The sequence below is a fragment of the Hippoglossus stenolepis genome, chromosome 12, assembly GCF_022539355.2.
Source record: "Hippoglossus stenolepis isolate QCI-W04-F060 chromosome 12, HSTE1.2, whole genome shotgun sequence".
NCBI classification, from domain to species: Eukaryota; Metazoa; Chordata; class Actinopteri; order Pleuronectiformes; family Pleuronectidae; genus Hippoglossus; species Hippoglossus stenolepis.
Window position 1 is genome coordinate 8,628,708 of NC_061494.1, and position 24,438 is coordinate 8,653,145.

The following is a 24,438-nucleotide window of genomic DNA, read 5'->3' on the forward strand; positions in this document are numbered from 1 at the left end:
ATATATATTTAACTATGAAAACAGCCCTAATGGAAGTGGTTGAATGCTATCGTTAGCTGCTGCTGTCTAATAGTAGCTAATGAGCTACCAAATAGGTCGTTTAACCTTGAAACATTTTAAATATGTATTTTCTTTTCAACTGGTGATCAGTTATTGACCTGTGAAATGAAAGTAGTTTGTCAGATTCTCTGTGTTTATTTGACTTATAAGCAGTGCTTCCACTCAGCTGATATTCTTTTAATATATGTATTTTCTTTTCAGCTGGTGATCACTTATTGACCTGTGAAATGAAAACAGTTTGTCAGATTCTCTGTGTTTATTTGACTTATAAGCAGCCGTACAACATGATTGTGTCTTTGAATCTGCTGCCACAAGTTTTTAGAGTGGTGGCAGCAGATTATAGTTACTAATACTGACTTATAAGTCAGTATTAGTACCTATAGCCTGCAGTAAAATCTAACTACCTGGCTTAAATGCCTTATGATCGAGGCTTTCAATATAAAAGCAGACACCCACATGACGACCTGTGGCACAAAGCCGGTCTCTAGAACACAGACGAAATTTAACCTTTCTTCGTCTGACAATACTATTTTCCCTCTTTATATAGTACTCCTGATGAGTGTAAACTATTGCTTTAAGCACGACAGTTTTTTTTTTTAAATGAGAGAACAGACCTGATCCTTGAGAGTGTTTGATGAGTCCATGAATACTATGGAGTCACTTGTACTCATTGGTTCGCTTTGTGATGACAACATCATGGGTTCCCTAGCAGAAAACAATGACAGACATAAGTACAGATTTCTCAGAATATAGTGATATTTCAATAAAACTTTAGTGCTCAGTATATGTAAATTCTCAGTATATGGTGATATTTCAGTAATACTTTAGTGCTCAGTATATATAAATACTAAATAGTTATAGTAGTTAACCATAATCTGTACTCCTAGTAATGTCCATAAGTGCTTACAGTGAAGTTGAGTCGAGGTTGAAGTTGATGACATCATGGGGATCATCATCTTCGGACACATTGGACCTCAAGGAAACCTAAAGTGTTTGACATAACAATATATATATATATATACGATTGGATTTTGCCATTTCATTCAAAAGGTTGTTGCCACTGTTAATATGAGCCTTTATCACAGCGACAGTTTGCTGTGATGTCTGTCAGCAGGATTACTCAAAACTACTAAACCAATTTCCATGAAATTTTGTGGAGGGATGGGGCACAACCCAGGAAATAACCGTTACATTTTGGAGCTGATCCAGATGGGCAGATCCAGGATTTTTCCCACTTTCTTTAACATGGCCAGATGGGCCATTGGCTTGCGCTCCTAGTTATTATATTTGATAATACAGAGAGAAGAAACTATTGAATACCTTGCTGTCCCAGTCGGACTGCTCTTGAAGAGCAGACCAGGCGTGCTGAGCAGCATTTTGTTGGGCTTGCTTGATAGTCTTACCCTCCCCACAGGGTACTCCTTGTCTTTGATTACTACTTTGTAGGTGAATCTGCGTTGACAGGAGGAAATATTTAGATTTAGATTAATCATGATGTGTCAAAATGTTCTTTCTTGAATCTATCATGAGTTTTCAAACAGTATCTGCAGGCAGCATAGACTGTTTATAAAGATGGAAGACCTGACTGCTCCCCCAAAGTGAAGCCAAATCATTTTATTGCCCCTGGTGACAGGCTGCAGTATAATTCATAAATCCTGCCTCCTCCATGTTAATGGATGGGACATGGACCAAAATAAAAACTCAGATAGTTTTGTCAAAGATGGTTTCATCATTTTAGGTAATTCTTACCAAACTGATTGTTTGTTCAAGGGATCATTTTCTTGGTAAGTTTGGTTTAAATTATTGTTTGATGCTAAAAACAGGGTGAAACTACATGATTGACTGAGACTGATTTGTGATTGACCTTGTTGTGTATCAGTGGAACTTTGAAACAGCAGCTCACACCATGATCACTTACATGCAGGCTGCCTCTAAAACGTCAAAATCACCAGATGGCAGCAGTGCCCCTATCTGGGATATTTGGGCTTAATTTTCTAGGAGGAAGTGGAGACGTTGTCCATCTTTATATACAGTTCAGTTGTGTATATTCAGCGTACAGAGGTAGGTTTAGTTGTACTCACTGGGACTATGTGGTAGACCGCTTCTATTCACTTGGATGTAATCATGTGGTGAGGCTTTTTTCGACAGTAGTCGTTGAGAATTCCTTTGAAATCTGTCTCTTCAAAGCTGTTGTCATTCACACTCTGGTTATTTACCACATTGCTGCAATTAACAAGTAGCACTTCACATTAATGATACATCAAAATGAAACCATGAATTGCCACTGTGATATACTCACCTGGCAGGTTGCTTCTCCAACAAGCCTCTAAGCAGTCTAAGGGCATGTTCAGCAGCATTATGCTTGGCTTGCCTCTTGCTCCTCCCCACACCTTCGGGATACACCTCACCGTTGCAGATTACCCTCTGGGTGAATCTATGGAGAAATTGTCAAATCTTTGTCAGACAGTAAAGTTGACCTGAGAAGGCATTAGTGGGGTGGGAAAGTGGTTTAAATTACGTAAATGTACACATGATACCACTTCCTGCCTCTAGGAATTACTATTTGAACTCATTGTCTTTGTTGTGACAACTGTGAGTTCTTCACATACTAAAGAAAAAGAGTTCAGTTATGCTTACGTCTAAAAGCTGAAAGTGTAACAATGCGCTGAGGCAAGCCGAAAACATAGTCCTGCATCCTTAATTCAAACAGCTAAAGTTTGAGGTACTTGAACTCTTCTTTTTGTGCAACTCCTCTATCACATGTACCTGATCACTCTTCACTGCTGACTTTACAAATAAAGATGTTATTGATTCAGAGGCAGTGAGCAGACTATTTCTGCTGCAATTAAAGGACACATTAATGTGTGTAAAACAATATAGGGGTGAATTTGCAATATTGACTTCTATGATTTATTTTGATATCTGCTTTACACATTTATCAACATATTATACCTTTCTGTATTCCTTGAGAAGTTTTCTAACCACACCCGAAGAAAGAATGGCGATATACTCAGAGGAGACATAACACAGCTTTTCGTGTTCTTTAAGCCAATAAAGAAAATTCTGCCTGAATTTGATAATCTGGGACACTTGTATCATGCTGTTAAAAAAAGCCTAAACCACCTTGCTTTATGCATGACAAGCTAAATACTACCAATTTTTAGGCATTATGAAAAAATTATTGAGAAAATGAATGACAAAATGTATATTATTCATGGAAATGTCATTAATTCATATTAACATCTAAAAGTCATATTTATTTCATAAAGAACCCTAGTTTAAATAAAGAAACTATACAATTAATCTAAAACATTCTATCTGGGCGACTCAGGGAACAAACAGTCGTGGCAGGTGAGAGACCATCATCATCATCATCGATCAGCATATTGTCTTCTTCACATGTTTCATGAAACATATGGCTGCCGACCACAGGACAGACTCTTCTGTACTTTTGGGATCATCTCTGTCCTGGAGAGCTACTGATCATGTGCTAGATATAAGTTTAAACAGACAGGGACAGACTGTATTTACCATTTACTCCTGTCTGACAACTGCCGATCATATGTTACATCTCTTCAGGAGGTCTTTGTTCTGATTGACCCTTTCTGTGACATGACCCCCATGAAGTCATGTGATTTCAGCCATGTGATGTCCATTCTACCTTATAGTAAAAGTCCTGCTGACTAGATTTAGTTGGAACGGGAGATAAACAGACAGCTGAGGTGTCCCAGATGACCTGAATTCCCTCTACATGATTTGAACTGTAAGTACAAACCTGGGACAACCCTGCAGCTGTATATTTCAAGTCGTGATATTCTAATAGTGTCATGATTTAATCTAACACGTGTGTATAAACTTACGTCTTCTCATGGTCGGGTCCCTCGGAGCTCACCTCTTCAAAAATCACCTTTGAGCCTGTTCTCTGTGCGTACTCGATTAGCTCAGCTACGTAGTTTACAGTTGCCATTATCGACGCAGCGGTCGAAATTCAATCTTAAATTCCGTTAAAAAACATTGCAAACAAAGCACAAATGTTAACGTTTCTCTCGGTCTTCTTCTCACCGGTGTTCAACTCTCACTGCTCTGCGTACACATGCACTTCCTCTTTCGTTTCAGCTCACTGTGCAGAGTTTCGATTTCCTCCCGGATGAACACTATTCACATTCATCAGTTTTTTTGTTTTTGTACTTTATTCAACATTGAATAGTTTACAAACACTGGGACAAAGGAAATATGATACTCTCGGTATAATAATAAACAGGCATAATAAACCATGAATAATAAAACCAATACATAATAATACAAATATAAACTTTAGGCATCAGAACAAAGTATATAAGATAAAGATGAGAAGTATAATAATACATTGTTCAAATAAAACATAAATGATAAAAAATACATAAGGAAAATATAATAACTTAACAATGAGGTAGGCAATTAATACAATTTCTTCTTTCATCACACACGAGGACAATTCTTTGATCGTGTATGTATTACATAGACTAATGTAACTTAAGAATGTAACTTAAACTCTATTTTGTGTGTACAAAAGAAAAACAAAATATTTTACAGATCTTAGATTAATCAATTTTAGGTGTGATACCTCCTCACTGTGCTCAGACAATACGTAAACAGTATATTAATGTACCACACTGCAGTAAGTGCCAGTAGCTGCAGGTTCAGTGTTATTGGTTGTAATGTCCCATCTGTATATGGTTGATAATGACTTTCTCTTATCTGAACCAATCAACACCCTCAGATGTTTTTAAAATCAAAAATAAGGCAGAAAAAACATAAAAGATCAAATAAAACTTTATTGATGCCATTGACTCACTTGTTTAAGCAAGAGATAGTCAAGAAGAGTTAGAAATGAGAGTAAGTGATAGGTATGAAAATAAAAACCGGCAGTAAAGTCATAAAATGGAATATACAAAATACAGATTTTTTTAAATCAGCCAAATTTACTAGGCGGATATTTAGGAGTGGCACATGCGAGCTAGTTTGGTCAACTCGAGCTGCACTGCTCTGAGGCGTGTCCCTGTGACGTGCCTCACTCTCCACAATCCTCTGTCATACACACCCTCCCAAACTGGCAATCTCCCATATTCCCCTTTGCTTCTCGGCGCCTCTGCTGCCCTGCCTGTCGATTCAGCCCCTCCATCCATCTGTAGGCTCCGACAGGGGGTTAAAGATGTTTGCTCATCACTCTCCATTATATCAATGTAATCGTATCTGGGGAAGTGATGACGTGAGTTGTCTGACTGAACTGTTGTTTATTGATGTTAACCTGAAGCCTTCTAGTTGACATATTATGTGTTGCTTTATAAAACTGTGTTAAGTTTATTTATCTTGAGCAGATACTTGTAGTTAAGAGTAAAATATACTGTATGTTACACTGGTTTTCATGTCCACTGTTTAGGACTATAAATAATTTATGTTATCAGACCACTTTCTTTTTTCTTTTCTATTTCTACTATACAAACTAGACAAACTTCTTTGATTGTTCGACCTTAGCGGAGGTGTGAGTTCTACTGAGGGCCATTCAAGAACATGAGAACAGAGTCGGATCATAGTTGGGATATTTCTAAATTTATTGTCTTAAGCCCAGTGCTGTGCCAACAACACAGGCAACATGCCCACACCCAGAGTACACACCCAGATTATCTAATTCTGTCAGGAACTGTAAATGCAGCCATGTGACCTCCCTTTAACACGTTTAACTAACAAAGAGTAACTTATTCCAACAGCAGTTGTCAAAATGACTGTAGAGCCATGCCATGATTATTTGTTAAACATGAATAATGATGCAATTTTAATCTAAAATTCCATTGACAGATAATAAAATACATGATGGGCCCCTTCCAGTCACACTACATAATCACAATAAAATACGTCACATCAGTTCATTAATTTCAAAAGACACTCCCTTAACATATGAAGTATTACGGAATATGACTCTGATTGTGATGACTCATGTTTTTGTCTTCTGTTTGAGTATTTGTTTCCTTTATTTAGACAGTATTACTTTTATTAGGCATGTTTTTGGGTGTGGTGAATGAATCTTCTATGTCCTTCTTCAGTTTACCAGCCTCAGGTCGGTCCTCTGGCTTCAAACTCAGCATTGACTTTATAATTTGACTCTGCAACGACAAAAATAAATAAATAAATAAAGCTTTTATCTTCTCCATAATATCAGTACTTGTCCCCAAGTTGAATTTACTAAGGCAACCAATCCAAGTACACTTAACCTCAGCCTCAACTACTGACCTGTGGCTTTTCATCACGAGCTGCTGCCACCTGTGGAAAAAACTGTTTCATGTGTCAAGTAAAATGAAAGAAAGCTTCTGTACCTCTTGGAGGAAATTTTGAGGAAATCCTTGAGGAAGTTTCTGGTTTCGGGCATCTTCCCAAATCTGAAATTCAGCAAAAATAATAAAAGCAAGGAAGAACATGTGTTTTCTGTGAAAAAAAATGAAGACACACATAAATAATAATGTGATTGATGACTGTTTTCGATTTAGCTGCTTGGGTTTTGGGTCCTAATATGTGCATTATTGCTAAATGTCCCAATATAGTAGCTGAAGACATGAAGACACATTTTAACCCTCAAATGGGTTGTTCCTATTTGATTTTAAGTTTGCCAAATTTCTGCTAGATTGGTCATTGGTGAACTTCGCTGCAGAGCAGATGATAACTGTCTCAATCTTGCTCTATATTGTTCCGTTTAAAAAACAACATTCTGTCAATAATATACTTGCATGAAATGCTGTAAACCAACTTTATTTTAAATTTTACAGGGTAAGAAACATTACCACTTTTAAAAGTTCCAAATATTTGTCAATATCATTTACAGTTTTGAGCTGTGTTTCGTAATTGGCAAGTAAATAAAAAAAACAAACATGTTATTTTACTAATTGTTTATTGTAATTTGACAAAACAAAACAAAAACTGTAAACAAAATTGATTTTGTCATAGAATTGCAGTTAAAAATTAACTTTTTTACAGTGTAGTGTGAACTGTACAGTGATCTTAGAACTTTTAAAGTGTAAAACTGACACTGTACAGTTTATAGCATAATGTGTCTGAGAACAACTCACCAGTTTCCTCTCTCCTGACAGGTTCCAAAGAAGTTCAAAATAAATTAACCCCAAAGCAAATATGTCCACTTTTCTGTCATAAGTGCTCCTGCTCTTCTGTCATGAAAACACAGTATAAAAAAAAGAGCAGCACTGCTTGTTAATTGCTCCCTTTGACCACCATAATTCAACAATACTGAGGAAACCTAACTTAATATCCATGTGGACCATCTCACCTGCTCAGGAGCCATGTAGGATGGGGTTCCTTTGTACTCTGTTCTCTCGATCAGGTTTTCAGCATCATCGTCATTCTCAGCAGTGACCAGACCAAAGTCTCCTTTTTTAACTTGTCTGTCCCGCCCCAAACAGGATGTTGGCAGGCTACGCAGAGGAAAGACATAAACGCACACAGATGTAGCTTCTGGAGTGACTTGATGGATCAAGTGATGATTACCCACGTCGTCTCACCTTCAGGTCTCTGTGGATGAGCATGTTGGAGTGAATGTAATCAACTCCACTGACTATTTGCTTAGCGATGGTTTGACTCTCTTCCCTTCTCTTAGAGTCTCGCAAAGATTTCTTCACATTCTGAGTGTCTTTCTCATCGATCCACACTCTGAGTGTTTTGGTGTCACACAACTCCATCTGAATGTAGAGGTACTTGACCGATGAATTACCACTTGACCTGGAAAGTTAAGAATTACTCTGATGTTACTTTTTCTATAACATGACATGTTTGTAGATTATGACAGAGTATTAAGGCCACTTAAAGGGTGGGGGGTGGGGAACTGAGATTTCGAGAATAAAGTCGTAATATTAATAGAAACATAGTCATAATGAACAAGATATAGTTGTAATATTTCAAGAAAAGGCAATAGTACTATGACAAAAAGTCACAACATTAGGAGAATGAAATATTTTTAGGCTTTTTTAGGTTTTAGGCTACATGTCATTGAAAGCAAGTATCAATAAAGAACCGCACAGACTTGGAGGAAATTGCCTCTTTTGGTGGAAGAAACTTTTAGTAGTCAACTGCAGGACTGTTGTGGGTTTCATCTGTTTGATACTCAAAAAAGTTTTGTAGTTTCTCATGAAAAATGAGATTGGTTCGAGATCCAGAAGGAGTGGACACAATTTTCTTGATGCTTACTTCCTAAAAATCTTCTTTTCTTTATTCTCCAATATTATGACGTTTTTCATTAAATTACAATTCAATTTTTTGTAATATTACGACTTACTTCTCAATTATTACTTTAGTCTTGTAATATTTCGACAATATTCTCGAAATCTCAAATTTTGGGAAAATAAATAAAAGGATTTCATCAAGTGTAAAAGACTTACTGAGAACCACTGCTACTGTCAGACGTACTGTCCATTTGGTAACTGGAATCCTCCGTCCAACATGTGTAGTATCGCACAATATTGCAGTGATGGAGGTCTGATAATGCTCCCACCACTCATGGGAATTTTCTGATCCAATGAAGAAGAAGAATATGGCTCAGTTCAGAAAACTGAAAACTTATTTTGTACTTTGCATCTGTCATCTGGCAATTATTTGTACCAAATAAAAATACAACCCGCTCATTAAAAAATGACTCACACTTTGCAGCGGACAATCTTTACAGCACAGTACTTGTCCAGCAGTTTTCTTTTGCCTTGAAAACCTGACCAAAGGCTCCTTTGCCGATACACTCTATGCAGTCATATTCCAATGTAAATCTAAGATAAACATAAATAATGTTGAAACAAAAGTTAAAACTGTAACAAATGGGCAACACACAAAAAATACTGAAAACACATTATTATTGCAATCTATGATTTTCATTTTCCATACCTTGAAATTACTGACTGGGCTGGTGTTTCCTTACACTGACTGTTCCTGGAGTCTTGCCATTGAAATCAGTTACAGCCTTGACGCATCAGATAGTCACAATATAGAGATTAAGATGTTGAACAAATAACATCGAAATAAACTGACATTATCAGCATCTTCTTACTTACCTCTTTGCTGTGCCTTTGCGCATTTTGGAAATTTGCTGCAAGTCTACAACATCAAAATATAATGACAGGGCAGTGAAGTCAGTGGCTGATCTAGGTTTTTCTAACACAGGGGCCATAAAGGGCCACAATTTATACAGAGGGGCCAATTATATGTCCAACATCCATGCACAAAACCTGATTCAGTAAGATGCACATTGTTTACTATTAGCTCTATAGCTTAGAGCAAAGTCACACATCATTTAATGTTTTTGAAAATTGTTGATTGTTCGTCATGTACTTTAGAAAAGCTTAGAAAATAAATGTGCAATAAATTGTCATATTTATTGTTAGTTGTTGTTCAATCAATCAATCAATCAATCAATTTTTATTTGTATAGCCCATATTCACAAATCACAATTTGTCTCATAGGGCTTTAACATGGTGTGACATCCTCTGCCCTTAACCCTCAACAAGAGTATGGAAAACTACTAAAAAACCTTTAACAGGGTAAAAAGAATGAGAAACCTCAGAGAGAATCACTATGATGAAACTGGCTCTCATGAGGATCGCCCCAGGACAGGAAGACCAAGAGTTACCTCTGCTGCCGAGGATAAGTTCATTAGAGTTACCAGACTCAGAAACCGCAAATTAACAGCACCTCAGATTAGAGGCAACATAAATGCTTCGCAGAGTTCAAGTAGCCGACACATCTCAACATCAGCTGTCCAGGGAGACTGCGTGAATCAGGCCTTCATGGTCGAATTCCTGCAAAGAAGCCACTACTGAGGAAGAACAACAAGAAGAAGAGACTTGCTTGGGCCAAGAACACAAGGAATGGACATTAAACCAGTGGAAATCTGTACTTTGGTCTGATTTTGGTTCCAACCACCATGTCTTTGTAAGATGCAGAAAAGGTGAGCGGATGGTCTCTACATGTGTGGTTCCCACCATGAAGCATGGAGGAGGAGGTGTGATGGTGTGGGGTGCTTTGCTGGTGATACTGTTAATACTACTATTTCCATTATTATTTTGTACTTTCTTCTTCATTTTAACCATTTGCTTTGTTTGTTTTGTTGAAAAGTGCTGTATTATTATTATCTATATTTACGCTGTATATATTCTGTCAGTGTTTCGCCATTTTTTTGGGCAGTGGTAGTAGAATTTTGTTTACACTGTCCAAGGATGGCTGTGGTTGAGGAGTGGGAGCAGCAGGTTGGTGGTTCAATTCCAGCCCATGCCTTCTTGCCATCCTTGGGCAAGATGCTGAACCCGAATGGCCCTCATAGATGTTGAATGTACTAATTGGAAGTCGCTTTGGATAAAAGCGTCAACTAAAATACATGTAATGTGATAATGTAATGTAAAAACACAACAGTGTATATTTTCTGCAAGTATTTCTGATATATTCTTGCTTGTCTCAACATGTCCTTTATCAAAACACATTAGGAAACATTAGACTGCCCCCATGTGGTGAGTCCTGCTGTGAACATCAGTGACAATAAAATAATATGACCTCAGGTTTTCGAGATTAATTGGTCTTTGTTGAATACATCCCTTAAATATTCACACTGCTGGTGAAAATATAAGTAAACCCTTAGTGACTGGTGAAAACCACCATTGGCAGCAACAACATCAAACAAAAAAAGGACTTTCTCTAGCTGTGGATCAGACCTGCACAGTGATCAGGAGGACTGTTGGATCATTCTTCCTACAGAATAGTCTGGATGTCATTTCACATTGTCTCTGCTCTGTTAAGGTCGAGGCTCTGACTCCAAAAGGTGATTCTGTGGTAGAGTAACTTGGTTGTTAGGGGCTATGTCCTGCTGCATCACCCAACTTCCACTGAGTGTTAACTGGTCAAGTTGACTGTTCATGGCACAGAACAAACGACCCTCATTCCAGTGGGATGTGTCTCTGTAGTCCTGACAGGCTGTCTGCAGCTGTGGATCACTGTATCCAAGTTTCAACTACAAACCATCTTGCAACTGCACCTACTGCATCCACATGGTAATATTCCAGGTTGGACCACATTTATTTTTAGGAGTGGCCTTCATTTTGACCCGGACTACCTGTAAAGTTTTGTGGCTGTATCTTGTTTGGCTGTGACGCTAATGCGGTGACAAAATATGTCCACAGACATAACCAAAATAATAATAATAATAATAATAATATTCTTCTTTAACTTAATATATTTATGGCTCCTACAATCATGATAGCAGATAGACAGATAACAAATAGATAACCACAATTTTATTTCCCCCTTATGATAATCAATACAAAGCAATGGCTGTAATGATTTAAAACACTTTTACATAACATAGAAGACATTTCCATTATTGAATCAAATATCACTTGATTACATTTCATTTACCTGACGCTTTTATCCAAAGCGACTTACAATAAGTGTATTCAACCGGTCTGTTTGTGTGTGTGTGTGTGTGTGTGTGTGTGTGTGTGTGTGTGTGTGTGTGTGTGTGTGTGTGTGTGTGTGTGTAGTTGAGTGTGAGTTGTATGTAGGCTACAGATCTCAGGTTAAAGCACAATAAAAGCCATCAACCGTTTGCAAAAAAATCATATAACATCAAAATGTATAATCAGAGGAGACAGATGTTTATAACCTCCTGCGTGTGTGACTGTCAGACTGTTACATTTTGCTGATGTTCAGTTTTTTGAGGGTTGAGAATGTGAGCCAACTTTTCCAGCTCTGCCTTTAGAGCACTTGCTTCAGCTCGTTGTTTTGGCTCCTTACACAGCATTGACTTCATTATTTGTTCCTGGAGAAAAACAAACAGCAGAAGTAAAAGCTTTAATTACAGTTATTCAACCAAGAAATTCTGTCATGCTGCAACATTTCTAAAATCTTCTCATAACACTGTTGTGTGTGCTGCTTGATATTTTACATTACTGTCATCATGTTATATGTCAGCCTCCCTGCTGCTCTGTTGCTGACCATCATGGCTAACTGACACACTTAGGGAAACACTGCTTCTTCATGTGATGAAAGAAGAAGTTAGGATAAAATGAATATGGATATTTACCTCTTGAGAAAAAGTAAGTGGAAACTCTCTGGGGAACTTCTGATTTCTGGCATCTTTGAAAACCTGGTTTATGCAGTGATAAAAAGAATGAATAGGCAAGTTACCATGATTTTATCTGGTGACACTTAATAATAATAATAATATTCGGGACATTGACGACTCACCTTCACTCTTTCATGGCCAGTAGACTTTCCAGAGGAGCTCAAAGTATATCAGCCCGAAGGCGAATATGTCCACCTTCCGGTCATAGATGTTCTCAAACTTGTGTAGTAAAATAACAACACAGTATTAAGATATTGCATTTATATTAACAAGTTATTTCATAAGTAACTGACTCACTACTGACTATTTTAAAAATATTTTATTTCATTTTTCTCTTTTGTAAAAAAATTTTTAGGCCGATATAATATTGGATTTTCATCCAATCTTCAAACTGCTTTTAATTGTTTCATGTTGTTTGTCTTCAATTCTTAATTTTTAATGTGTAAAGCTGTAACTGTTTGAACTCTGGACTCATCTTAGTCTCCTTATATAATGATGAATGAGAATTCAAAGGAAAACACATAGTAAGGTGTAACTACCTCTACAGGCCTCGAGAATATTTACACTAAATCATCTCACGTGACGCCACTTGGCGAATCAAATCTGTGAATTTCGATGAGCAGATACATTTTTAACAAAAGAAAAAGTGAAACATAAATCTACAGTTTTATTAAATTTATCTCTAAATTCAAACACTTATTTTAGGATGCACATTAAAAACGTTCTATTTTGTCTTATTGTTTATGTGAAATGAGAGAATAGCATTTATTTTTTATTAATGTATTTGTAAATCCCTCCAGTGCAAAGTGAAAACTGAAATGTATATTATAACATTGATGAAATACTATTGCATTATATTTTTACATCACTGACTCAGTCTGTGTGGAAATACAATTACTGAATTTGATGTAAGCTTGTGTTTTATATGAGGGATGTGTTGTGTATCACAGAATTAGTACAGGATGGGAGCATTGATGCATTTTAAACCAATAACAGGAAAATCAAAGGCATTCACTTGTTCGGGAGCCATGTAAGAAAAGGTCTTGATTTGTTAGTTCTCCATTGGGGGTTTCATCACGTCATCATCAGCAGTGACCAGGACCAAGTCTCCAATTCACTGGCTCTATCCTGTCCAAACAGGATGTTGCAGGCTAAACATTGAAAAGAAAAAAAGCAGCAATTAATACAGCAATTAAGAACAAGCTCCTTCAATGATGTAATTACCTCCAACAAGGAGGTACACAGTGCCGCTCTAAAGTTATAATGACAATGACATAACATGATGAAAATGCAATCCTCTTTTGCTTCTACCCAAGAATAAAACCTGGTGTGTAAATATTGAATCGTGTTCTCTAAAATATGGTCTGAGAAACTCAGCCTTATATAACGAATCTAAAATCCAGGCACAACATTAAAAATAAAAAGACAAACACAACCTGGGAATTTTCATTCTAAAACAGCTTCATATGGTAGGCAAATAAAGTATTTGCTTCAGGGTTTCTCTCTTTTCCACATGTATCCTGAATGTGGGATGTAAGTGGGGAAGTACACAAAAACACATTGATGGTAATATGAATCACAAATCTCCAATGCCTGTACTTCAGTCATTTTAAGACAGAAGAACTTTGTCTGACCTTCAGGTCCCTGTGGATGAGTTTTTTTGGAGTGAATGTACTCTGACTCACTGACTATTTGTTGAGCGATGGCTAGACTCTCAAGTGCTCTGCCTGTTGGAGTCTGCGAGTTCTTTATTCCTCTCATTTATCCAGTGTCTCAGTAGTTTTGAGCCACATAACTCCACTTGAATGTAAAGGAATCCGTGGCGATGATTCCTGATAGGAAACAAAAAACATTTGGTGCAATGTCACACATTCATTTTTAGTAAATAAAATATAATGATTAGTGGATGAGACTTACTCAGAAGAGCTGCTGGTCTGCTGAATTGTTCTGGTTTGTAACCTTGTATCCTCCATCCAACAATCAGTATCGCACACGTTGGTGTGATGTCTGATAATGCCTTCACTCGCAGAGCTTTTCTGCTAATTTTTCTTAAAGAAAACAATCCTGCGCATCAGTTACTGAAAAGTCACTTGAACAAACATGTACATTGCACTGAAGAGTTGCATACTCAACTTACCTTTTACCACGATAACTGAGGTATACTTTCTTCAGCAGTATTTGTCTTACTTTGTACACATGACCATAGCTTCCTTTTTCCAAGAGACTTTATGGAATCAACTGTGATGTAAATCTGTAGAGGTTTACAATTTTTTAACCATAATAGTAAAAAAAAAAACACGGTAATGTCTTGTACATGACTACACCAATTACCAGAAAATAAATGTACATCATGCAATCCTTGCCTTTTAGTCTTACCTGACTTTCAGTAATACTTTAGTGCTCAGTATATATAAATACTAAATAGTTATAGTAGTTAACCATAATCTGTACCCTAGTAATGTCCATAAAAAGTTACAGTGAAGTTGATGTGTCGAGGTCAAGTCGGTGTTGAAGTTGATGACATCATCACAAAGTATCATCTTCATTGATGTGTTACTCACATCATCGGCCACCTCGCTTACAGCAACCTGAGAGATAGAGTAAATATAAGATATACATTTAAAATCAATGGTTTTGGACGTGTGTATGTCCTCCACAATGTCGGTAGCTACAGCGACAGTCTGGCTGAGGATCCCAGCTTTGCCAGATGGATGATAATTATCGTTTGACCAATAATTTAGCCCTCCGTATGATGTACTGTCAGTATTAAGAGTTATCAATATCAGTATAAAAAATATGAATCCTATATTTGTTTTTTAACATAGGCTTGTTAGACCATGAAGAGGAATATGCATCTCTTCTCCAGCTAATCAGGAGGATGTAAAAGACATAAGCAGCTTAGTCAGAGGTCCCTACCAATTTAAAGTTTATTTACATCAGCATGTTTTTAAATGTAAGGATTTGTAGATTTGTCAAATAATAGTTAAATTAAACTTGGCTGTATATGAAAGTATTCATGTATTTTTTTATTTTCCTATAATACAACAGCTTTAAGCCTCAATTATGATACAATGCTGCTCCCCTCCAGAGACCATATTTTCATATCAGGTTAAGCATTTTATAGTCACATCACACTCAGAGCTTTATCTACAGCCTAAATAAATGTAAAGATGTGCATTGATATTTCACTTTTTATGAAAAAACAGCCCTAATGGAAGTGGTTGAATGCTAAAGTTAGGCTGTTGCTGTCTAATAGTAGTTAATGAGCTACCAAATATATTCTTTAATATATGTATTTTCTTTCAGCTGGTGATCACTTATTGACCTGTGAAATGAAAACAGTTTGTCAGATTCTCTGTGTTTATTTGACTTATAAGCAGCCGTATGTAACATGATTGCCCTTGAATTGCTGCCACAAGTTTTAGGAGTGGTATAGCAGATTATAGTTACTACTACTTGGACTACAGAGGTCAGTATTAGTACCTATAGCCTGCAGCAAATTCCAACTACCTGGCTTAAATGCCTTATGATCGAGGCTTTCTAACATAAAAGCAGACACCCACATGACGACTCAGGCACAAAGTCGTGTTCCCAGAACACAGACGAAATTTAACCTTTTCTTCTGTCTGACAATACTATTTTCCTCTTATATAGCACTCTGATGAGTGCAACTATTGCTTTGCTACTTACAGTTTTTTTTTTTAAAATGAGAGAATAGACTTGATCCTTGAGAGTGTTTGATGAGTCCATGAATACAGGAGTCACTTGTACCATTGGTTCGCTTTGTGATGACAATATCATGGGTTCCCTAGCAGAAAACAATGACAGACATAAGTACAGATTTCTAGAATATAGTGATATTTCAATAAAACTTTAGTGCCTAGTATATGTAAATTTCAGTATATGGTGATATAAAGAAACACCACCCATGCTGCACCCAGAAATTCCTTCAGTAATACTTTAGTGCTCAGTATATATAAATACTAAATAGTTATAGAAGTTAACCATAATCTGTACTCCTAGTAATGTCCATAAGTGCTTACAGTGAAGCATGACAATTATCATAGCATCATCTCTGGTTGGTGTGTTATCACACTTATCGGCCCTACCCTTGTTTCTCTACAGCAACCTGAGAGGATAAAGTAAATATAAGATATACATTTAAAATCAATGGTTTTGGACGCAGGCATGTCCTCCTCCATATCGTCGTAGCAGCTACAGCGACAGTCTGTCAGAGGATCTCCAGTTTAAGCAGATGGATGATAATTATCGTGTTTGACCAATAATTTAGCCTCTGTATGATGTACTGTCATATTAGGAGTTACTACTATCAGTATAAAAAATATGAATCTCATATTTGTTTTTTAAATATAGCTTGTTGTGACCATGAAGAGGAATATGCATCTCTTTCTCCAGCCAATCAGGAGGAAGGGAAGAAATAGGTAGTATTCAGAGGTCTCACTAATTTAAAGTTTATTTACATCAAAGTGTTTTTAAACGTGGTTAGATTTAGATTTGTCAAATAATAGTTAATCTAAACTTTGGCCAAAGAGTGAAGTATTCTATGTATATTTTTTTTATTTTCCTTATAATACAACAGCTTTAAGCCTCAATTATGATACAAGGTTGCTCTCCAGAGACCATATTCACATCGTTGCCATTTTATAGTCATGACTACACTCAGAGCTTTATCTACAGCCTCCAAATAAATGTGTAAAAAGATGTGCATTGATATTTTCAATTATGAAACAGTTTCTAATGGAAGGTTGAATGCTAAAGTTAGCTGTTGCTGTCTAATAGGCTAATGAGCTACCAAATATATTCTTTAAGATACATATTTTCTTTCTCTAGTTAGTGATCACTTATTGACCTGTGAAATGACAACAGTTTGTTTGATTTTCTACATTTATTTGATTTATAAGCAGCCGTACAACATTGTTGTAGCCTTTGAATCTATGTCACAAGTTTCTTTAGAGTGGTGGCAGATTATAGTTACTAATACTGGATTTTATGTCAGTTATAGGTACTAATATAGACTTATAAGTCAGTATTAGTACCTATAGCCTAGTGGTAAAATCTAACTACCCATTTTAAATGTTTATGATTCAGGCTTCAAGAGAAGCAGACACCCACATGATCACCCGGTAATAAAAGCAAGTTCTACAACACAGACGCAAATGAACCTTTCGCCTGACAATACTATTTTCCTTATATAGGTACTCTTTTGATGAGGTAAACTATTGCTTTAAGCACTACAGTTATTTTTTTAAACAGAGAACAGACCTGATCCTTGAGAGTGTTTGATGAGTCCATGAATGGAGTCACTTGTACTCATTAACGCTTTGTGATGACGACATCATGGGTTCCCTAGCAGAAAATAATGACAGACATAAGCACAGATTTCAGAATATAGTGATATTTCAATAAAACTTAAAGGGCCATGATATGTAAATTCCTCAGTATATGGTGATATTTGCAATACTTTTAGTGTTTCAAAGATATACATTAATAGTTATAGTAAAGCAACTATAATCTGTACTCCTAGTAATGTCCACAAGTGCTTACAGTGAAGTTGATGTCAGCTCGGGTTGATGACATCATCATAGCACTGGCCTCGACACAGTGACCTCAAGGAAACCCCAAAGTGTTTGACATAACAACATATATATATATACGATTGATTTTGCCATTTCATCTGTGTTGTTACACACTGTTAATATGAGCCCTTTTATCACAGCGTACAGTTTGCTGTGATGTCTGTCAGCAGATTTCAAACTACTAAACCAATTTCCATGAAATTTTGTGGAGGGGTGGGGCAATTTAACAAGGAAATAACATCGTTACATTTTTGGAGCTGATCCAGGTGGTGTGATCCAGGAATTTTTCCCACTTTCTTAACATGGCCAGATGGGCCATTGGCTTGGCTCAGTTATTATATTTGATGCTGAGAGAAGAATTAACACTTTGCTGTCCCAGTCGGATCAAGGTTAAAGAGCAGACCAGGGCCTACGAGGCATTTTGTTGGGCTTGCTTGATAGTCTTACCTCCCACAGGGTACCTCTTTGCTCAATACTTTGTAGGTGAACTTATGACAGGGAGGAAATATTTAATTAGATTAATCAGATGTGTCAAAAATGTTTATTTCTTGAATCTATCATATGAGTTTTCAAACAGTATCTGCAGGCAGCATAGACTGTTTATAAAGATGAAGACTTGACTGCTCCCCCAAAGTGAGGCTACAATCATTTTTATTGCTCCCTGGTGACAGGCTGCAGTATAGGTCATGGAATCCTGCCTCCTCCATGTTAATGGATGGGACATGGACCAAAAAATAAAAACTCAGATAGTTTTTCTCAAAGATGGTTTTATCATTTTAGGTAATTTACCAAACTGATTGTTTGTTCAAGGATCATTTTCTGGTGTTTGGTTTAACTATTGTTAGATGCTAAAAACAGGGGGTGAAACTACATGATTGACTGAGACTGGGATTTGTGATTGACCTTGTTGTGTATCAGTGGAACTTGAACAGCAGCTCCACACCACGATCACTTACATGCAGATCAGTTCTAAAAAACGGGCCAAAATCACCAGATGGCAGCAGTGCCTCCCTATCTGGGATATTTAAGCTTCATTTTTCTTGAGGAAGTGGAGACGTTAGTCCATCTTTATATATACAGTTCAGTTGTGTATATTCAGCGTACAGAGGTGAGAAGCACAGTTGTACTCTTACTGGAGACTATGTATCGACCGCTCTTTTCACTTCAATGTAATCATGGTGAGTCTTTTTCCTGACAGTAGTCAAGTGAGAATTCCCTTTGAAATCTGTCTCTTCAAAGCTGTTGTCATTCACACTCTAGTTATTTACTACATTGCTGCAATTAACAAGTAGCACTTCACATTAATGATACATCAAATGAAACCATGAATTGCCACTGTGATCTACTTCCACCTTGGCAGGTTGCTTCTCCAACAAGCTCCTCTAAGGACATGTGTTCAGCAGCACATATGCTTGGCTTGCATCTTGCTCCTCCCCACACCTTCAGGATACACTCACCGTTGCAGACTACCCTGGGTGTAACTCCATGGAGAAATTGTCAACCCTTTAGTCAGACAGCAAAGTTGACCCAGAAGGCATTAGTGGGTACCTGATCACTCACCGCTGACTTACACAAAGATGTTATTGATTCAGGAGGCAGTGAGCAGACTTGGTTTCTGCTGCAATTAAAGGACACATTAATGTGTAAACAATATAGGGGTGAATTTATAATATTGACTTCACATTTATTTTACATCTGCTTTATACATATATCAACATATTATACCCTTCTGTATTCCTTGGTAAAGTTTTCTAACCACACCCAAGAAAGAATGGCTATGATACTCAGAGGAGACATTCAAGGATTCATGATTCAAAGAGTTTATTACTATATGCACAACGATAACATCAAGCAGTCGCTTGCAATGAAAGTCGCTTGGGTCACAGGCTCTCTATAACAATGCTCAATCAAAATTTAAAATTTAAAATAAAAATATACATATCTAAAATATATATATACACCCAAAGAAAAAAAAGAAAACAATAGTGCAAGTGTGTGCAATAGTGCAAATATGCAATAGTGCAAATATGCTAATATAAACAGAGTTAAGGACAGATTGAGGAGTTGCAGTTCCTATGGCCTGGGGATGAAACTGTCCTAAGCCTGGTAAAGGGTCTGGATGCTGGCGGTATCATCATTTGGGCTGACGCAGCAGGCAGAATGCAGCTTAGTATTGGGGTATAGGACTTTTAATGATCCTGTTGGCCTTCTTCTCACACTGCTAAGGTAGAGGTCCCATGGATGCAGTTCTGCCCCAGGATGTGTTGGCAGACTACATCTACCTCTTCAAAGCCTTACGGTTGAGGGGGATGCAGCTGTCACCAGGCGTGATGCAGCCAACAGATGTTTCTGTGGTGCACCTGGGTAGAAGTTGCAGAGAACTGGCATCCATGTTGAGCCTCCAGCTATGGAGTTAGAAGAGCCGCTGTCTGGGCCGCCTTCCTGATGGAGTCTGTGGTTGGTCCAGGGTCAGGTCACTGATGTGGACCCGTTAACTGAAGCTGCTGACTCGCTTCCACTGTAGTCCCGTTGATGGAGAGGGGCGTTCTACTCGTCTCTTCCTGGGGTCCACGACCAGCCCGCTTTGCCGACGCTGGGAGATGGGAGGCTGCTGTTGTCCTGGCACCAAGATGTCAGGGCTCACCCCTCTCTGTAGTGCTCAGATGATTATTTCTTCGGACTGCTCGACCCGGGAGCACCCTGGGCGATCAGATGCTGACCTTATTACATCCCCGAGGGGAGCGCATCGGTCGTTATTACAGCGGTGCACATCTCTCTCTCTCTTCTTTCGCCACATGCCGACACTTAATTCAGGCACTGGACGAAATGTGCGCAGTTAACAGGTGTGACAGAGACATCACGGCCTGAGCTGCGTTATTGTGGCCGTAGATTTTAATAACGCCAAGATGAGGAAAGTCCTGCCGCGATACCACTAACACATCAGCTGTCCGGATGCATGTGAGTGAACACGCTCGACCATGTTTACACTCCTTCCGGAGGTGCAAGGCCCTCCCCGCCCCCCCATTCGCCGGCAAAATCGATCACGTCTCAGTTCCGCTGCCGCCTTCCTATAGGCAGAAACTCAAACGTGACAGACTGGCACTGACCATTCAGCGGTGGTCTGACCAATCAGACTCGGCTCTACGGGACCGCTTCATTGAGCAAAGCCCAGGATGACAACATCAACACGTACACGATCGCGGTCATCTGTCATCAGCAATGGAGCCATTGACAATGTACCCAGGATTACTGTAATGAAACATTCCTAAACCAGAAGCCCTGGATTAATGGTGACGTCCGCTGCAAAACCAGCACGACTGGCTGCCTACATCTCAGGGGATCTGAGGAGACAGGAAGTCCAGGTACGCGCTCCGAGTGCTATTAGCAGCTAAGAGACTTTACAGGGACAAGGTGGAGTCTCACTACAAGTGGCTCCAACACAAGGAACATGGGGGCTGGATCAAAACCCATTCTGACTACAAAAGCAAAGACCAGTAGTGATAGTGTCGGTACTTCTCCTAGAGGACCTGAATACCTTTTATGCACGCTTTGAGAGTAACTTCCCTGGCTGTGAGATGCAAGAGGCCCAGGAGGACTGCCTCTGCACACACACAGCTTTAGTGTTCTTGCTCAATAAAGAAAATTTGCCGAATTTGATAACGGGACAATTTTGCATTTACATGTTAAAAAGCCTAAACCACCTTGCTTTATGCATGACAGTTAAATACTACCAATTTTAGGCATTTATAAAAATTAACAGAAAAAAATGAATGACAAAATGTATATTATTCATAGATAGATATAAGTTTAAAATACAGATAGGACGTGACTGTATTTTACCATTTACTCCTGTTCTGACAACTGCCAACATAAGTGTCACATCTCTCAGGAGGTCTTTGTTCTGATTGGACTTTTCTGTGACATGACCCCATGAAGTCATGATTTCAGCCATGATGTCCATTCTATCTTATAGTAAAAGTCCTGCTGCATCAGATTAAAGGTTGGAACGGGGAGAGGAATGGATGTGCCGAGGTGTCCTAGATGACTCTGAATTCCTAAGTATGATTTAAACCAAAAAACTCAAGGTCCTACAGCTGTATATTTAAAGTCGTGATGGTTTCAAGTGTCATGATTTAATCTAACACGTGTATAAACTTTGCTGTCTTCTCATGAAATAGGTCGGGTCCTCGAGCTCACTCCTCTTCAAAATCACCTGAGCCTGTTCTGGGGCAAAATGGATTAGCTCATCTACGTAGTATTCAGTTGCCATTATCGACTAAAGGTCGAAATTCAATCTTAAATTTCAAAAACATAGCAAACAAAGCACGAAGGTGAAACGTGTTTCTCTCGGTCTCTTCACCGGTGTCAACTCATCACCATGTACATGCACTCTCTGCTCTGCTCACTGCAGAGCTATCTCTGGATGAACACTATTCACATTCATCATTTTGTTTTTGTACTTTATTCAAATACTGAATAGTTTATAAACACTGGGACAAAGGAAATATGATACCTTTGCATAATAATAACACAAAAATAACCATGCTGAATAACAAACCAATAATTTAATAATACAATATAAAACTTTAGGCATCAGAAATTGAAAGTATATATGATGTCAAGAAAATGTAAATGAAAGATTAAATATGGACAACATTGTTCAAATAAACATAAATGATGAAAATATATAAGGAAAAAGAGAATAACTAACAAATGAGGTAGGCAATTAATACAATTTTCTTCTTACTTCACACATACACAATTCTTTGATCGGGATAAGGTCATATAGACCAGGGTATTCAAATCTGCAAATTTAAAGAGTCCATAGAGAAAATTTCTTGAAGCAAAAGGTCCTGAAGATCTTTTAATGTCTAACTATTTAGGTGTATATATATTTAAGTAGCCTTAGTAGTTGTATCACATCTGCATGTACTGAAATACCTGACTGTCAAATCAAATGACCCAGTACTATCTAAAAACTTTTGACAATATTTCATTGTCACGAGCAAAGAACTGAAATATATATGTATGATTGCAGATATGTATAATGAAAATTGTGCATGTTCAAATAAAGGGCTTAACTTCAGAAAATAAAATAAAGGGAGTAAAAGCTTGAATTTCCTTTTCTTGTTTCACATCTTGACTCAAAAGTCTCAACTAATTTTACAGAGCACAAATTCACACATCTAATAATTAATAGTTTTAGAATCACTTTCCTCTGGTATCCTACTCACTCTTTGTTCGTCTGTTTCTCCTTTCCGTCTCACTCCTCTGTTTCTCTCCTCTCCGTCTCACTCTGCTTCCTTTCTCCGTGTCCTCACTTCACTTTCCTTTTCCGCCCCACCTCTGTCTCCTCCCTTTCCTCCTGTCTCACCCTGTTTCTCCCTTTCCGCCTTACTCCTTGTCTCCTCCCCTTTCTCGGTCTCACTCATCTGTTTCTCTCCCTTTCTCGGTCTCACTCATCTGTTTTTCAACTTTCTCCTGCCTCAGTCGTCTGTATCTCTCCCTTTGTTTCTATCTATCACATTTTCTTTTCTTTCTACTGTCTTTTCATGTAACTTGCTCTAACTCTCTCATCTGTTCAGACCGTAGAGTGTTTACCGCTCCGAAATGCACAGTAGACTTTGATCATTGAGCAGGCATCGCTATAAGGCGAAAACTCGCATGCAATTGGTCTGTGCCTTTCTCATCCGGGCTAAACCACTCACCGTGCGACTACAAAGCTGCGCTTGCTTAAGTAAACAGAAAATATTTAAAATCATAAAACCTTCGCCTTGGCTGTAGGTCCGGTCCGGCATCATGGCTTGTCCGGACTCGACCGTGGTCCGCCTGTTAGTGACCCTGATCTAGACAATCGCTCCCTGCTCTGGCGCACAAACAGACCACCCTCTGTCACTTGGAGTGGAGGAAGGGCCTCCCCGGAAGCCCCGAGCAGGTCCAATGGTCCCCGGTAATGCCCTGGCACGAGGCAGTAGCTCAAATGGGGAGAAACCTGTTAGCCTGGGGAACTTCTCGATAGGCAGCAGGGAATTACAGTTGATCGTCCCAGTCTCTGTTAGTGTCATTCACAAAACTTCTGTAGCATCCTCTTCAGTGTCTGATTAAACCTTTCCACCAGCCCATCTGTCTGTGGATGGTAAGGTGTGGTCTAATTGCAGAGATGCCTAGTTGCGCCAGAAAGAGCTGCATCAGCCTGAGAAATTGGTCCTCGGTCTGTCAAGATCTCATCTGGAACGCAGAACTGCAAACCAGTTGTACTAGAGTATGCACTGTTGGAGCAGCATAGTGTAGAAAGCCTCTAAATGGAAGCTTGGCATAGTCAACATTAACACAATATATTGATGGCCACCACTGCTTTTCAAGGGGGCCCACAATATCCTGCTGCCCATTGACAGTCACAGATTTATAATGTTAACCCAGCTTTATCTGGTTTGTGCTCAGCCGGGTATAGTAAGCGCCGTGACCTTATTTTCATGATGTGGGACACACAGCCAGGTTTGGCTTGCTGGCACAGGAAACAAACAAAAGTCCTTACCAGATGGTCGTTATTTTATGCCGTGCCGGGTGTTACCTTCAAACCCTGGTCAGTCTCTCTTCTTGTAACCTGATAATGACTGTAGACGGGGTCAAATTTGGGGGTGTGTG

General features: G+C 38.3%; 2 protein-coding genes and 1 long non-coding RNA gene across 10 annotated transcripts in view; all 3 read right to left on the reverse strand.

Annotated features, from left to right (window-relative positions):
- LOC118118665 (interferon-induced, double-stranded RNA-activated protein kinase-like) overlaps window positions 1-4,168 on the reverse strand; it is a 74,234-nt gene extending 70,066 nt beyond the window's left edge. For all 8 annotated transcript variants that reach the window (XM_047342169.1, XM_047342170.1, XM_047342162.1 and 5 more), the window contains exons 1-2: window positions 3,921-4,168; window positions 2,360-2,494 (exon numbers count right to left, since the gene is read on the reverse strand). In XM_047342169.1, coding sequence (XP_047198125.1) covers window positions 2,360-2,494; window positions 3,921-4,027 — 242 coding nt within the window. In that variant the 5' untranslated portion in view covers window positions 4,028-4,168. The remainder of the gene's footprint in view (window positions 1-2,359; window positions 2,495-3,920) is intronic.
- Window positions 4,169-5,627: 1,459 nt separating this feature from the next.
- Window positions 5,628-24,438, reverse strand: part of eif2ak2 (eukaryotic translation initiation factor 2-alpha kinase 2) — a 56,948-nt gene continuing 38,137 nt past the window's right edge. Inside the window, exon 19 of the mRNA XM_047342161.1 lies at window positions 5,628-6,200. Coding sequence (XP_047198117.1) covers window positions 6,072-6,200 — 129 coding nt within the window. The 3' untranslated portion in view covers window positions 5,628-6,071. The remainder of the gene's footprint in view (window positions 6,201-24,438) is intronic.
- LOC124854548 lies at window positions 11,345-12,343 on the reverse strand. The gene is made up of 3 exons (XR_007034748.1): window positions 12,319-12,343; window positions 12,155-12,217; window positions 11,345-11,890 (listed from the first exon to the last, which is right to left on the reverse strand). It is a non-coding gene; the product is annotated as an uncharacterized LOC124854548 (long non-coding RNA).